At 44.3% G+C, this 14,361-nt stretch overlaps 1 protein-coding gene across 2 annotated transcripts in view; it reads right to left on the bottom strand.

Annotated features, from left to right (window-relative positions):
• Positions 1 to 2,518: 2,518 nt before the first annotated feature.
• siah1 (siah E3 ubiquitin protein ligase 1) overlaps positions 2,519 to 14,361 on the bottom strand; it is a 39,500-nt gene continuing 27,657 nt past the window's right edge. For both annotated transcript variants that reach the window (XM_080875489.1, XM_080875488.1), the window contains exons 3-5: positions 6,591 to 6,772; positions 6,122 to 6,418; positions 2,519 to 4,747 (exon numbers count right to left, since the gene is read on the bottom strand). In XM_080875489.1, the coding sequence (XP_080731615.1) occupies positions 4,376 to 4,747; positions 6,122 to 6,418; positions 6,591 to 6,772 (851 nt within the window). In that variant the 3' untranslated portion in view covers positions 2,519 to 4,375. The remainder of the gene's footprint in view (positions 4,748 to 6,121; positions 6,419 to 6,590; positions 6,773 to 14,361) is intronic.

Genomic DNA, 14,361 nt, shown 5'->3' on the forward strand with positions numbered 1-14,361 from the left:
GGGACCCTAAGAGCCTTCATCAGGAACTCAATGGGGATGTGGCGTACAACACTAGAGCCCAACTCCAAGCCCATAGCACAAGTCACCATCAAGTGCGGGATCTACCAAGGAGATGCTCTGTCCCCACTGCTGTTCTGCATAGGCCTGAACCCCCTCAGTGAGATCATTAACAAGACTGGCTACGGATACCGACTACGGAACGGAGCAGTTGTCAGCCACCTCCTGTACATGGATGACATCAAGCTGTATGCCAAGAGTGAACGAGACATCGATTCACTGATCCACACTACCAGGCTATACAGCAATGACATTGGAATGTCGTTCGGACTGGAGAAGTGTAGTCGGATGGTAACAAAGAGAGGGAAGGTAGTCAGAACTGAGGGGATTGAACTACCAGAAGGCAACATTGCAGACATAGAGGACAGTTACAAGTACTTGGGGATCCCGCAGGCGAATGGGAACCATGAAGAGGCCGCTAGAAAAGCTGCAACCACCAAGTACCTGCAGAGGGTCAGGCAAGTCCTGAGGAGTCAGCTGAATGGTAAGAACAAGATCCGGGCCATCAACACGTACGCCCTGCCCGTGATCAGGTACCCTGCTGGGGTAATAGGCTGGCCAAAGGAGGAGATAGAAGCCACTGACATAAAGACAAGAAAGCTCCTTACCATGCATGGAGGGTTTCACCCCAAGTCCAGCACCCTGAGGCTGTACGCTAAGCGGAAGGAAGGGGGCCGGGGACTGGTGAGTGTCAGCACCACAGTCCAGGATGAGACAACGAACATCCAAGAATACATTGGGAAGATGGCCCCAACTGACCGAGTGCTCAGTGAATACCTCAGGCAGCAGAAACCCAAGAAAGAGGAGGGAGACGAGGAACCATCATGGAAGGACAGAGCCCTGCACGGTATGTACCACCGGCAGATAGAGGAGGTGGCTGATATCCAGAAATCCTACCAGTGGCTGGACAAAGATGGACTGAAAGACAGCACAGAGGCACTAATCATGGCAGCACAAGAACAAGCTCTGAGCACAAGATCCATAGAGGCTGGGGTCTATCACACCAGGCAAGACCCCAGGTGCAGGCTGTGTAAAGATGCCCCAGAGACAATCCAGCACATAACAGCAGGGTGCAAGATACTAGCAGGCAAGGCATACATGGAACGCCATAACCAAGTGGCCGGCATAGTGTACAGGAACATCTGTGCCGAGTATAACCTGGAAGTCCCGAGGTCAAAATGGGAGATGCCCCCAAGGGTGGTGGAGAATGACCGAGCTAAGATCCTGTGGGACTTCCAGATACAGACGGACAAAATGGTGGTGGCTAACCAACCGGACATAGTGGTGGTAGACAAACAGAAGAAGACGGCCGTAGTGATCGATGTAGCGGTTCCGAATGACAGCAATATCAGGAAGAAGGAACACGAGAAGCTGGAGAAATACCAAGGGCTCAGAGAAGAGCTCGAGAGGATGTGGAGGGTGAAGGTAACGGTGGTCCCCGTGGTAATCGGAGCACTAGGTGCGGTGACTCCCAAGATAGGCGAGTGGCTCCAGCAGATCCCGGGAACAACATCGGAGATCTCTGTCCAGAAGAGCGCAGTCCTGGGAACAGCTAAGATACTGCGCAGGACCCTCAAGCTCCCAGGCCTCTGGTAGAGGACCCGAGCTTGAAGGATAAACCGCCCGCAGGGGCGTGCTGGGTGTTTTTTTTTATATGTGTGTGTGTGTGTGTGTGTGTGTGTGTGTGTGTGTGTGTATGTATATATATATATATATATACACACACACACACATACACATAGTTCTTCCTCTACACACCCCCCCCCCCAATTTTTGCACATGTCGAGGAGCATGTCAGGCTACATTTCACTGTGTGTTATACTTGTATAACTATGCATGTGACAAATAAAGAACCTTGAACTTGAACTAGACATTGTATTTTATGTTGTTCATGTAAAACTGTTCCCTGTAGATCTGAAAAGTTTTTAAATGAACCGACTGTCGGGAAGATCAGCTTTTACTATTACAACGAATTTTATTCCATTTCATGATGGCCACAATCTTTAAAAAAAAAAAAAAAAAAAAAAAAGTACTTCACCTACCCCCATCATGTTTTAGTGTTTGATCTTCTCCTAATCATAATTCCAATTTTGTTTTAAATGTTTTAAATCTTTTAAACTTGGCTCATTGCTTCATGCCGATATTGAAATATTTTTACCTGAACACCCTTCACAAATCTTAAGCTCAACAACAACCTGGAAAACTGGGAAAGAAAACAAAAGCTTCCAAAAATGCTGAAATGAAGGTTTACAACAGGAAGACCAATCTAATTTAAAAAATAAATAAAAGTCAAACAGGAGGAGCATCCACTGACCTGGATATGTTAGATGTAGAGTTCCTTACATTAATTTCTTTGCTTGTCAAAAACTGAGGTACTGTCAGTTTTACAGTCATCGTGTTGAATCCAAAAGCCTCAGAGAAAAAAATGAAAAAAAAAAAAAAAGGAAGAAAAAGCACAGAGTATGAAAAAGATAGATTTATTTAATGACAAATTAAAACAGAAGTGGAGGACTTCAGGGAGAGCAGCAACATTACTGAGACTCCACATGAGGAGAAATGGAGAGATGATTGGCTTGAACTCCCTCAATCCTTGAACAAAAAAACAAAAAACAAAAAGGGCTCGAGGGGGAAGACTTACCACACAAATGAGAGGACAGCGGGACAAATAAATGAAGAGAAAATAAAATAAAGCAACCCAACTCTGGAAGAAAAGAAACCTTCAATAGAATGACAACTTGTTTTTTTTTTTTCTTTAAACTACAAACACTGAAGTTTAGCCACAACTTTTACAATTGCCTTTTAATGTTTGTTTTTAAAATTCAATACAAAAACCGATAATTGTCATAATCTCCATGTAATAATAACAATAGCAACATTGTAACGGTAGAAACTGTCCCTCATTCCTTGTTGGGTGATCAGTCAATCGGTGAGGCAGACACGGGCAGACAGAGAAATGAGGCCGAGCACAAACGAAAGAGACGTGAGAAAATGAGCAGGTTTTCAGCAAAGACAGTGCACACGCGCGCACACAAAAAAAACAAAACAAAAAAAACCCACTAATAGTTCCAAAGAAATAGACTTGAGAAGTAATTCTTCCAACTGAAATGCAGTGTTTAGGTTTTTTCCTCCTTGTTCTAAAAAACAAAAAGGACCCCTTTGTTCCTAGGTCAATTTATTACACCTGCACACAGAGCCTGTAATGCAAAGAGCAATGTGCGTTTGGCATGTCAGAAAGCCGTTGATGTGTCCACTTTGAAAATAAAACTCCAGGGCTGACGTAGCTGAGGGCCTTCTTACATCCAACCAGTATGACAGCAAAGTTTAATAATTGATGATGACAGTCAACAATTTAATAACAAGCATCCGATGCTCAATCTTTAGCTTTGGGGGGAGGAACCGGTGTGGAGCAGAAGAAAGCAAAACGAGCTCGCGCAGCTGTAGTAATCCCGGGACCCTTTACACAGATCCAAGCTTCTTTTCCTGGACGTTACTTGGGGATTGGGGTGCTACAGCCATTCATGTCTGTGAGTGATGATCCCCAGTCACAGGCGAAGATACATTTTAGATAAAGATTTTTAGGGACTCAGGGTTCCAGTTTGAAATAGTCAATAGCAGCCACAGCCATAGCCCTGCGAGGGTGGGGAGCGTGGGAACCGTTCCAGTCCGAGTGAGGGAAAGTGTGGGGGGACTTGAGGGGTACTGAGGTGGATTACAAACAGGAAGTGCTAGCTGTCTTGCAAGCACTCCAGCACTGACCAGGAGTCCGTTTTGAACTATAGCTTGATCCTTCAAGTCAGGGACTGGAGCCCCTTCCACGTTCCGCTCGGGAAGAGCCGTAGTGTCTGAAGTGTGTGTGTGTGTGTGTGTGTGTGTGTGTGTGTGTGTGTGTGTGAGAGAGAGAGAGAGAGTGCGATGAGAATGAGTTGTGAGAAATCACTCTAAGACAGGGACACGTGGCCAGGAAGGGAGTTTGACAGTTTGTGTCCGCGTTTACGACGAACAGAGGGCGAGGCCCCGCGTGGGTCTCACATAATGTGTTTCCAAGTCTATAGCCGTCACTACACAGTTATGCTATTTTGTTTCATTTCCTCCACTCATCCATCCAAACATTCAGCCATCCATTCCCCCCCCCCCCCCCCCCCCAGGCCTCCATGGCTGCCTAATTAGACAGTCCAAATCCATGTCTGAAGGAGTGAGGCAGAGAGGGGTGGGGCACTGTGAGGTCTAATAAAAAAAAGAAAACAAAGAAAAAAAAATGCCCCCTAACAATATGTAACTTGTTTGTTTTTTTTTTTAAATCCTCTTCTCTTCAAAGTTTTTAGCACATGGAGATGGTGACGTTGATTCCCAGGTTGCCGTTCTCAGCAAACAGTTGTGCGATGGATGTGTCGAACACCAGGCAGTCGCTGTTCATGATAGCTGTGGCGATGCCCTCGTGGATGGAGCGTGGCGTGGCCTCCCAGGTCAGACGACGCCGGTGCCCGTTGAGCTCCAGTCGGTAGGCGAAGTTCTCGGCCTGCTTGCGAGTCCCAATGAGCTGCACGATGGCAAAGAACTGCTGGTGTCCGTCGTACTTCTCCTGCTTCTCCAGCACAAGCATGAAGTGGAAGCCGAAGCACGACTGCATCATTACCCAGTCCACCGCACCAGGCAGGTTGATATCTGTGGCCAGGAACACGATGTCCTCCCCCTGGACGGAGACACAAACAGGGTTAATCATCTTTAGTTGTCAGCCTGAAGTTAACACCCAACGCTGCTCACATAAAGATCTTTTACATCATCATGATCTCAAAATAAATACATGTTATAAAAACAAGCTGCAAAAGGAACAAGCCGTTTGTTGTTCTCATGTTAAACGCAATTTTCTGGAATAATCTGGCCAGTATTTGACAGGGAGTATGCTCTTGATACCAACCACACCGTTATGAGACCTCGACCACTGGAAAGTTCAAAGGTGTGCCAGACCGCGACTTTCGGACTCGGGAGACTGAGAAACACATTAAAGTTGACATAATGACTTATGCACTTGTCTTTTTGAAAGGGGTTGTGATTTGCACTTGTCATCCGGCTGTCTTGTTGCAGGCTGACTTTTAGCATAACAGTAAAGAACAAGCAGAGACAAGTCTCCATGCAACCCCCACCTTTTGCACAATGGACACGTCGACTCATTGTTAACATCAAACCATCTAAAATTCTCAAGACCAAGTAAGATATGAGCCACTGAGTAATCATTAGTGTTGTCTTGCAGTCCAATCTTACAGCTTTAAAAACAAATTTCTAAGACAATTACGCCAAAAGTCATCCCACGAATTAAAAGGCTAAACCACTTTCAACAAAAAAAACAAAAACAAAAAAAAAACAAAAAAGAAGTACTGTAGTACTGCTGGCTGCAGTAGCATGCCAACTTTAATACGTCAGTGTTGCCAGATAAGATAACCACCATCATGGATGTTCTCGTTGTAGGGGCAAAGATCCTCCATGGTTTCAGAACAGATCATACAACTATATGTACAAGCCGCTCAGGCTTTGCATGACATCAGTGAGAGATGATTTCCTTATGTGGTGATCTCAGGCAGCTTCAGCTGTGAGCACAAAAGCTCACCTGTTGCCAGAGAAGCTCCGCCCACCTAGCAGTGGTGTAAACTACTGGAGTGTTCCTTCAATTTAAAAGTAATCATGATATTAAAATGAACAAATTCTGCAGGCTATAACAACTCATTTGTAAATTAACACACATTTACACAGTATGTTGTTTCCTTTGCTGTCCAGCAGAGGGCACACTCAAAATTCCCCATCAGCTTAGTGGGATGGAGTATGAAATGTTTTCCATGTTTCCACTTCATTTGAACAAACTCTACGCTGTTTATTCAGACTTTTATTTCTAGTTTATTTCTAAGAGTTTATTTCTAAGTCACAAACTTAATTGCAAACCCTGTACAATCCGTGTTTAAATAGCATCAATTCAGATAGTCTTCAAAGTGTCTCATCCTCACTTAGTAAAAATGGCACACACTTTTAGGAGCATGTTTTGTGGAAGAAACTGAGGAGCTGAGTAACTTCTAACCTGCAGTGTGGTGATGGACTTGTGCTGGTGCATCAGGTGAGGCATGACTGCATCCAATGATCCCTGCCACTTGCAAGAGGCGCCGGGGCAGGGGCAGGAATACGGCCGAAACTCGCAAAGCTCTTCGTGCTCGGTCTTGTCGGTATGAGGCAAGGTGACTTCGCAGCCTGATGAGGCATACTTGCAGGGGAAAAGGACAGAGTTGGCCACCTTCTCCATGGCCAGGTTCCTGATGGAACCCAGGGGACCTCGGCAGGTGGGGCAACAAGTGAGCTTAGGCCGGCAGTTGGAGCACACCTGGGGATGAAGAAAAATAAAAAAAAATTTTTTAAATTTATTTATATATACACGAGTATGTTCATGACAAGTTTACTAAAATGTTAATCTTCACAATTATGCTTCTGCAAGAAATTTTCCTAGCAACAACAACAAACAGTTCAGGTTCAGTTACAGGCTGGACTGTACACACCAGGTGTCCGGACTGGCACTGGAGGATTGGGGGGAGGACATAGTCGAAGCAGACAGGACACTCAAACAGGCTCGCCAGGTCACTGTTGGAGGCTGTGGTGCCTGAAAGGGTGGGCACACGCTGAGAAGGAGGGCACTTAGATGTTCCTGTGGGCAGCGCGGTGGCAGTCTGGCGACTCATTTCTGACAAGAGAGGAGGATGGTTATGATAAAGCCATAAGCACATCATATTTTACCATACCATTACCAAGCCTTAGTTAAAAGATAAGTATGACTAATTGTCTAGCCCTCCCTTTGTTGGCAGCTCTTACTCTACATCGGAGTCAAAACAGGTCACTGAGGTGGAAGAAACAGACAAGACAACGGACATGAAGGACAAACATCACTGTGTTGATGCTGGTTGCAGAGCATGCAATTTGTTTAAAAACATGTAAATGAAAATATACCAAAATTATAGGGGTGCAACGATACTCGTATGGATATTGAACCGTTCGATACAGTGCTTTCGGTTCGGTACGCACATGTACCAAACAATACAAAATTTTAAATTTTATCAACTTTCCTTCTGATGATGCTTTCTGTGTTGAGCGCTCAGTGGATCTGCGCTCGACAGTGCAGCCTAGGCGGAGTAGTCGAACGCAGATTCACTGAGCGCAGGGCAAGCTAGCGAGACAGAAGCTAAGCTCGTTGCAACATGGCAAACTGAACCTCCCCCACCCTCATTCAGATCTGGCGTTTGGAACTATTTTGGTTTTCATGTGACGTATAACCCTGAAGGTAAGCGCGTCATGGACTAAATCAATCAATCTTTATTTATAAAGCACTTTTCATACAAAAAATGTAGCACAAAGTTAAAAGCAGCCCACCCCACCCTCCAACTCACTCCCCACACTCTCATTAACATAAATGATGTGAATACACACATATATCTCCCCCCCCCACACACACACACACACACACACACACACACACACACTTAAAGAGTAAAAATTGGGCTGGGTTCACATGAGCCAAGTGAGGAAACACTATAACAGGGAGCCGTCTGCACCGGGAGCCGGTCACAGACCGCAGCCTCCAGGCTGGGCACACAGCAGGAGGGAGGCAAAGAAGCCCCCCAGCCAGGCTGAGAGGACCCCCAGAGACCCAGCAGCCACGGTCGATCACAGCCCCGGTGCAGAGAGCCCCCTCCGAGGAAACACTGGAGATATGACACAATAGGATATATACAGGGTAAAATGATAAAATAAATAAGAACGGGATACAATATAAATATAAATATAAATAGAGTAAGAAGATTAAAAAAATGAATAAGAATAAAATCAATAAATATTAGGTAAAGCCTAAATTAATAATAAAATAACGGGATAGAATAAATAAGCATAAAATAAATAAACGCTAAGTAAAAGCTAAATTAAAAAGGTGGGTCTTGAGCCTGTTCTTAAAAACATGTACGTTCTCTGCGGCCCTGAGCTCCTCCGGCAGGCTGTTCCACAGACGAGGACCATACCACTGAAAAGCTGCCTCTCCGTGAGTATGTGTCCTGACTTTAGGGACAATCAAAAGGCCAGTACCAGAGGACCTCAGGGTCCGCGAGGGTTCATATGGTAAAGGTAGATCTGAGAGATAAGAAGGCCCAAGACCATTAAGACATTTAAAAACCAATAAAAGAACTTTAAAATCGATCCTGAAACACACGGGGAGCCAGTGCAGCAATTCTAAAACCGGTGTAATGTGGGCCCGCCCTCTGGTCTTCGTCAGCACACGAGCTGCCGAGTTTTGCAAAAGTTGTAAAGTTGAAATATTCTTTTTGGGAAGACCAGAGAGCAGGGCAGTAATAAAAGCATGCATCAACATCTCTGTGTTAGCCCGAGAGAGAATAGGGCGGACTCTGGCTATATTTTTTAGATGATAAAATCCAATTTTGGTTACATGTTTAATATGTGGGATAAAACCAAGCTCAGAGTCAAAAATAACACCCAGGTTTTTCACTTGTAGCGAAGGACATAGTGAAAATGCCTCTAATTTAGACAAGAGTTTCTCTCTCTGAGCCTCAGGACCGACGATTAAAACTTCGGTTTTGTCCTGGTTAAGCTGTAAAAAGTTTTCTGCCATCCAAGATCTTATATCCAAGATACAGTTAAAAAGGGCATCCATTGGTCTGGTGTCATCAGGAGACACGGAGATGTACAGCTGCGTGTCATCAGCGTAACTGTGGAAGTTCACTCCATGCCTCCTGATGACACCGTCAGCATATACAAATTAAAAAGTACAGGGCCTAGAACCGACTCTTGAGGCACACCACATGTCATTTTATGGATCTTAGAGGAGCATGTATCCATACTCACCATAAAAGTTCTGTCAGAGAGATAGGAAGTGAACCAGTTGTGTACAGCACCAGAGAGGCCCACCATGTGTTTCAGTCTGTTTAAAAGAACAGTGTGGTCTACTGTATCAAAGGCTGTGCTTAGATCCAGTAGCACCAGGACTGAGAGCTTTTGGGCGTCCCAGTTACATCTAAGATCATTTAAAACCTTTAGGAGAGCCGTCTCTGTGCTGTGGTTCACCCTAAATCCAGACTGGAATATCTCCAGGATCTGTCTATCATTTAGAAAATCATTAATCTGAGTAAAAACAAGTTTTTCTAAGATTTTACTTAAAAATGGTGAGTTGGATACAGGTCTGTAGTTATTAAAATCATTACAATCCAAATTGCTCTTCTTCAGAAGGGGTCTCACCACCGCCGTTTTAAAGGCAGCAGGGAAGACACCCAACTGAAGAGCGCAATTCATCACGTATAAAAGCTCAGCCTCAAAAAAATCCATAAAGTGTTTTAAAGAGTGAAGAAGGGATTGGATCTAAAGGACATGTGGTGGGTCTCACTGTGGAGAAAACTTTCTGAAGGGTCTCAGCATTAACCAGGACAAAGCTGTCCAGTGTCTCCTCAGGTACAATCGAGCCCTCAGATGTCTTTACAAACATATCGCGATTAGATAAAATATCAGATCTGATGGCGCTGATCTTTCCCCTGAAGTGGTCTGCAAACTGCTCACAGAGCGAGTCTGTGAGCTTCTTTTGGAGCTTTTAAAATCAGGGTTAAATAAATGATCTATGGTGGAAAAGAGGACCTTGGGATTATTTTTGTTATTACTGATTATTTTGGCGAAGTATGAGTTTCTTGAATTCCTTAATGTATTATTGTACATTTTAAGTTGCTCGCAAAATATTTGATGGTTGATAGTATTTTTAATTTTTCCTCCATCTCCTTTCTGCTGCCCTGCAATTTCTTTTGAGTGTTTTGACTTCTTCGTTTCTCCAGGGTGATACATGTTTTACGTTAATCTTTTTGGTGGTGAGTGGAGCAATGGAGTCAAGGCTTTTCTTCAGTTTGCTGTTGAAATGATTAAAAATCAAATTGCAGGGTGCAGGTAGAATCACAGGGGGGCATTCGTCTAAAACCCTGGTAAAATTTGCAGCCACTTCAGAGGTTAGATAGCGCCTCCTCACAGTTCGCACCGAGGTCTCCCGCTGAATAAAACTGGTGATGTTTAAAAAAAAAAAAAAAAAAAAAGAACACACTGAGACAGCCAAGTCAACAACAGAGGACACGCTGGTGGACAGCCCATGGGTGATGACCAGGTCCAGAGTGTGTCCTCTGTTGTGAGTCGGCTGCGTGACATGCTGGGTAAAATCCAAACAGTGAAGAATGTTTAAGAATTCTTTTGATGCAGAGTCAGAAGGATTATCTATGTGCAGGTTAAAATCACCGGTTAAAATTATATTATATTTTGAATGTATGTTTGTTAAAAATTCTGAGAATTCCTTGATAAAAGCAGCGCTGTCTTTAGGTGGTCTATAAATTGTGACAGATAAAACTGGAGGGCTGCTGAAAACAATAGCATGGAATTCAAAAGTGGTAAAATGATCAAATAAAATTTGTTTGGTGGTGAGTGTGTTGTTGGCCAAAGATGCAGTCCCACCACCTCTCTTACCACTTCTAATAGAAAAAGAGAAATTAAAATTTGGTGGGGAGCCCTCAGTGAGAACAACTGGTGCATCCGAACCCGGCCATGTTTCAGTTAAAAATAAACAGTCAAGTTTATTATCTAAAATTAAATCATTAATAATAAAAGACTTGTTCAACAGAGAGCGGACATTTAAAAGTGCCATACTGATTGAGACTGGTGGATTTTTGACAATAGAGTTGAATGGATGTTGATATTTAGGTTATTAATGTGTTTGGAGTTACTGGATTTATGATAATTCTGTTGCTCTGTTTGTGATTATGACGGGTATTGTGTTGACTGTGGGAAAGAGAGGTCCGAGTCCAAAGTTTTGTGTATTACTGTTAAAAGTGGAACAAATATAGGAGCTGGGACCAGGGGAACATCAGTCAGTGGCAGACAGATCAGCAGGTAATGTCAATTTGGGGTAGTGACAGGGCGATGTGCGGGAGTGCTGTACGCCAAATGCCAAATTGGTAGACAGCAAACGGCGTCCCCAGGCGTTGAGGTGGAGCCCGTCTGCCCCAAAAAGATGCCTCCTCTCCCAGAAGGCATCAAAATTGTTAAAAAAACCCACGCCGTGGGAGACACAGGCGGAGGAAAGCCAGGTGTTGAGGCTGAGCAGCCGGCTGAAACGGCCTATCCCTCTGCCACAGGTGGGGGTGGGCCCGGAGATAAAAGCACTCACCTGCAACTGACCAAGGAGGCTGAAGAGTTGGAGGAAGTCCAACTTCAGCAGCTCAGATTGCTGTTTGGGGATGTCATTGGTGCCGATGTGGATGATGAGCCGGTTAACCTGTGGGTGGGATGCCAGAATGTTGGGAATTCTGTCCACTATGTCAACAACAGTGGCTCCCGGGAACGACAGCGTGAGCGCCCCCCTCATCCACACGTTCCTGACGATGGAATCCCCGAGGACCAGTGTGGAGAGAGGAGGTGCCACCGGGGGCTGCTGGCCATCTGAGACGCCTGCGCCGCGGCACCGGGGGTGTTCAGATGGAGATGCGCCAGCCGGACTGCGTGAGTGACTCCCAGGTAGCCGCGCCGTGGGTCCTCTTCTCCGAGGAGCCAGGGTAAAGCACAGCTCTCCGCGGTGAGTTTGCACCACAGCGTCGGGTTGCCCACCGCGGCTCCGGGGGTGTAGTGGTGGAGATGGCGCAGACCTCAGCGACACAGCGGGATGGCGAGGGCTAGCGGTCAGAGGAGGAAAGTCCACAGGATCTAGGACATTAAATTTATTCTCCAGTACTACCGCGCCGGAGGGGTGAGGGTGCGAGAGACTGATCCTCCTGCCCCCTCTACAGCCACCACGCGTCTCAACCACGGTCCATGGCGCTGGTTGGAGTGGAGTGGAGCTGACCAGAGCCTTGGGTCTGGCCCCTAGCTGAAACCAGGAGTTCTCGTCCTTGGCAGAAGCACCAGCGACTCAAATTGAGAGCCTGTGTTGACTGTTGGCGGGATCTTGGGACACAGCAGCTGGATGGTGCACTGTGTCGGCTAGCTCAGCGCTAGTAGCGGTGGTTTGAGCTTTGCCAAGGAGGATCGTGTCAAGTTCGCATTCAGCCCCCTGGATTTGGTATAGCGTGGATATCCTTTGCTCCAGCTTGATCACTTTTTGACTCAGGTTGATGCAGCTTTCACAGCTGGATGTTGAGGTAAGTGGTGCCATTCCGGAATCTCTTACCGGCGACAGCGTCAAAAACAAAAACAGAAACTACCACTTTAACTTACGTTAGCTAAAAAGTCAGTCGTGACGCAGCAAGAGAAGAGTTTCACTAAAAGTTCACTAAAATGACAGTGAACTTGGATGCCAGTGGATCTAAAAATAAACTCCAGTTTTTGCGCATTCACGCTCAACTAAAACAGTATGTCGGATGTGCCACCAATGCTCAATTACATGAGTGGGAACTACTGCGTTAGCACAGTTTGCTCGTTAACGTGTTGGCCGTCCAGCCCCACACACGGGGCGATCCGCGGTAGCTCGTTAACAGATTTGCCGTGTTGTGGTGTTAACGTCATTTCAGATTAACGCTGACAGCACTAGTGGGAACACAACGAATATGACTGCACATAGGGCTGCTCAATTAATCGAATTTTAATCACAATTACGATCTGGGCTTTCAACGATCATTAAAAATGACTGAGCCGATTATTAGCCCCTCCCTCATTTATCCGCGATACCTTAAAGGCCGGTCCGTGAAAATATTGTCTGGCATAAACCGGTCCGTGGCGCAAAAAAGGTTGGAGACCGCTGATTAAGAGGACCAGAGGGAAGCTCAGAAAGCTAAGCAGAAGTTATTTGGAGAGGAGAGTGACTGCCGTTGGTTGAAAAGAGAGGTTTTAAAAAAAAAAAAAAAAAAAAAAAACCCTTCAGTGGTGTTGCACACTATTTTATATTATTTTTTAAAGTCATTGTTAACCTTTAAAGCCGGTCAGAGCAGCACGCTCCGTGTTGTGTAACTATTTTTAAATCCCTGTAGAACCTGAACCATGTAAGCTAGCGCAATAATTTGTTTTGCATATGAAACCGGAGGAGTTGTACTTACATCTGATGCCATCAGCTTGTCCTCGGTCACGGTTTCCTTCCACATAAAGCTTTGCAAAAACTGCATAAAAAGCTCTTGCAGGAACAAAAACATAATATTCCAGAAACACGCTTTGCCGATCCGATCAGCTGTTCGTAACACTTCCCACAGTGAAACAGACGTCAGCGCGAACTATCGCATGTCCGCCATTTCCTGGCCGAAACCGGAAGTGACGTCATTTTCGCGGAAATTGTAGTTTTTTACTTGTAGGCCTTAAAAGCCTATACTGGTCATGTTTGACTTTTCTGAATAGTTTCTGGGATGCTTAGAACTCGAATTGCACTGCTGGAAATAGTTTATTTTGATGCACCTGCTGTTTTCTTTGCATCATAGGATTGTTTTTTCGTTTTTCCTGCAATATATGAAAATTGGTGTATCTCCAAAATAAAACTATGAAGACACTCAAAATAAGTTTCCTGTTATTGTAAACTATTTTTTGCAACTTTTTTGTATTTAAAGTTTTGAGGGATAAACCTCTTAAATTTCTCCAAATAGAAATATATGTAAAAAAAAAAAAAAAAAAACCAAAAACGATTTTCAATTTTTTTTGTAGTTTATTGCACTTTTTTGCAATTAATGTAGTTACTATGGACTTAATGCATACATATTATTAAAATATGGGCTATAACAGTTGTATAGCAACTTGAAATGCTCCCACAAATGGCACTACATCATGTAAAAATATAATATAAGTTCTGGCGGACTTTGTTCTATAGTCCGCCAGTCCAGTGTAGGTCTTAAAGGGTTAAATAAATATCGTCAAATAATCAAGATCTCAATTTCAGTGAAAATAATCGTGATTATCATTTTTGCCATAATCGAGCAGCCCTAACTGCACATTTACTCCAACAGCATCCTAGTGCAAAGACAAGTGGAAGCAGACAAAAACAACAAGCAGGCATGCTACAAACTTTACCCGAGTCATTTAGACAGCCGTTAGCACATGAGTCTCCTTATGGGGACCTGATATGTTTAATATGCTGCTGAGAATATAGCCCAGAAGAAGCGTATAGTATAGCTTTTATTTTGGAAAGAGCCATTTCTCTGTAATAAACTCCCTTTTCCAAAGATGAGTGATTCCTCAATCAGATAGATTTTTCTTCTTTTTTATTACTTTGTTTCAGCAACATTAAATTTAAAAACTGTACTTTTGAGGTAAAATATACATTTATAATTTTAATAAATG

This window comes from Rhamphochromis sp. 'chilingali' (assembly GCF_963969265.1).
Source record: "Rhamphochromis sp. 'chilingali' genome assembly, chromosome: 2".
In the NCBI taxonomy this organism is placed as follows: Eukaryota; Metazoa; Chordata; class Actinopteri; order Cichliformes; family Cichlidae; genus Rhamphochromis; species Rhamphochromis sp. 'chilingali'.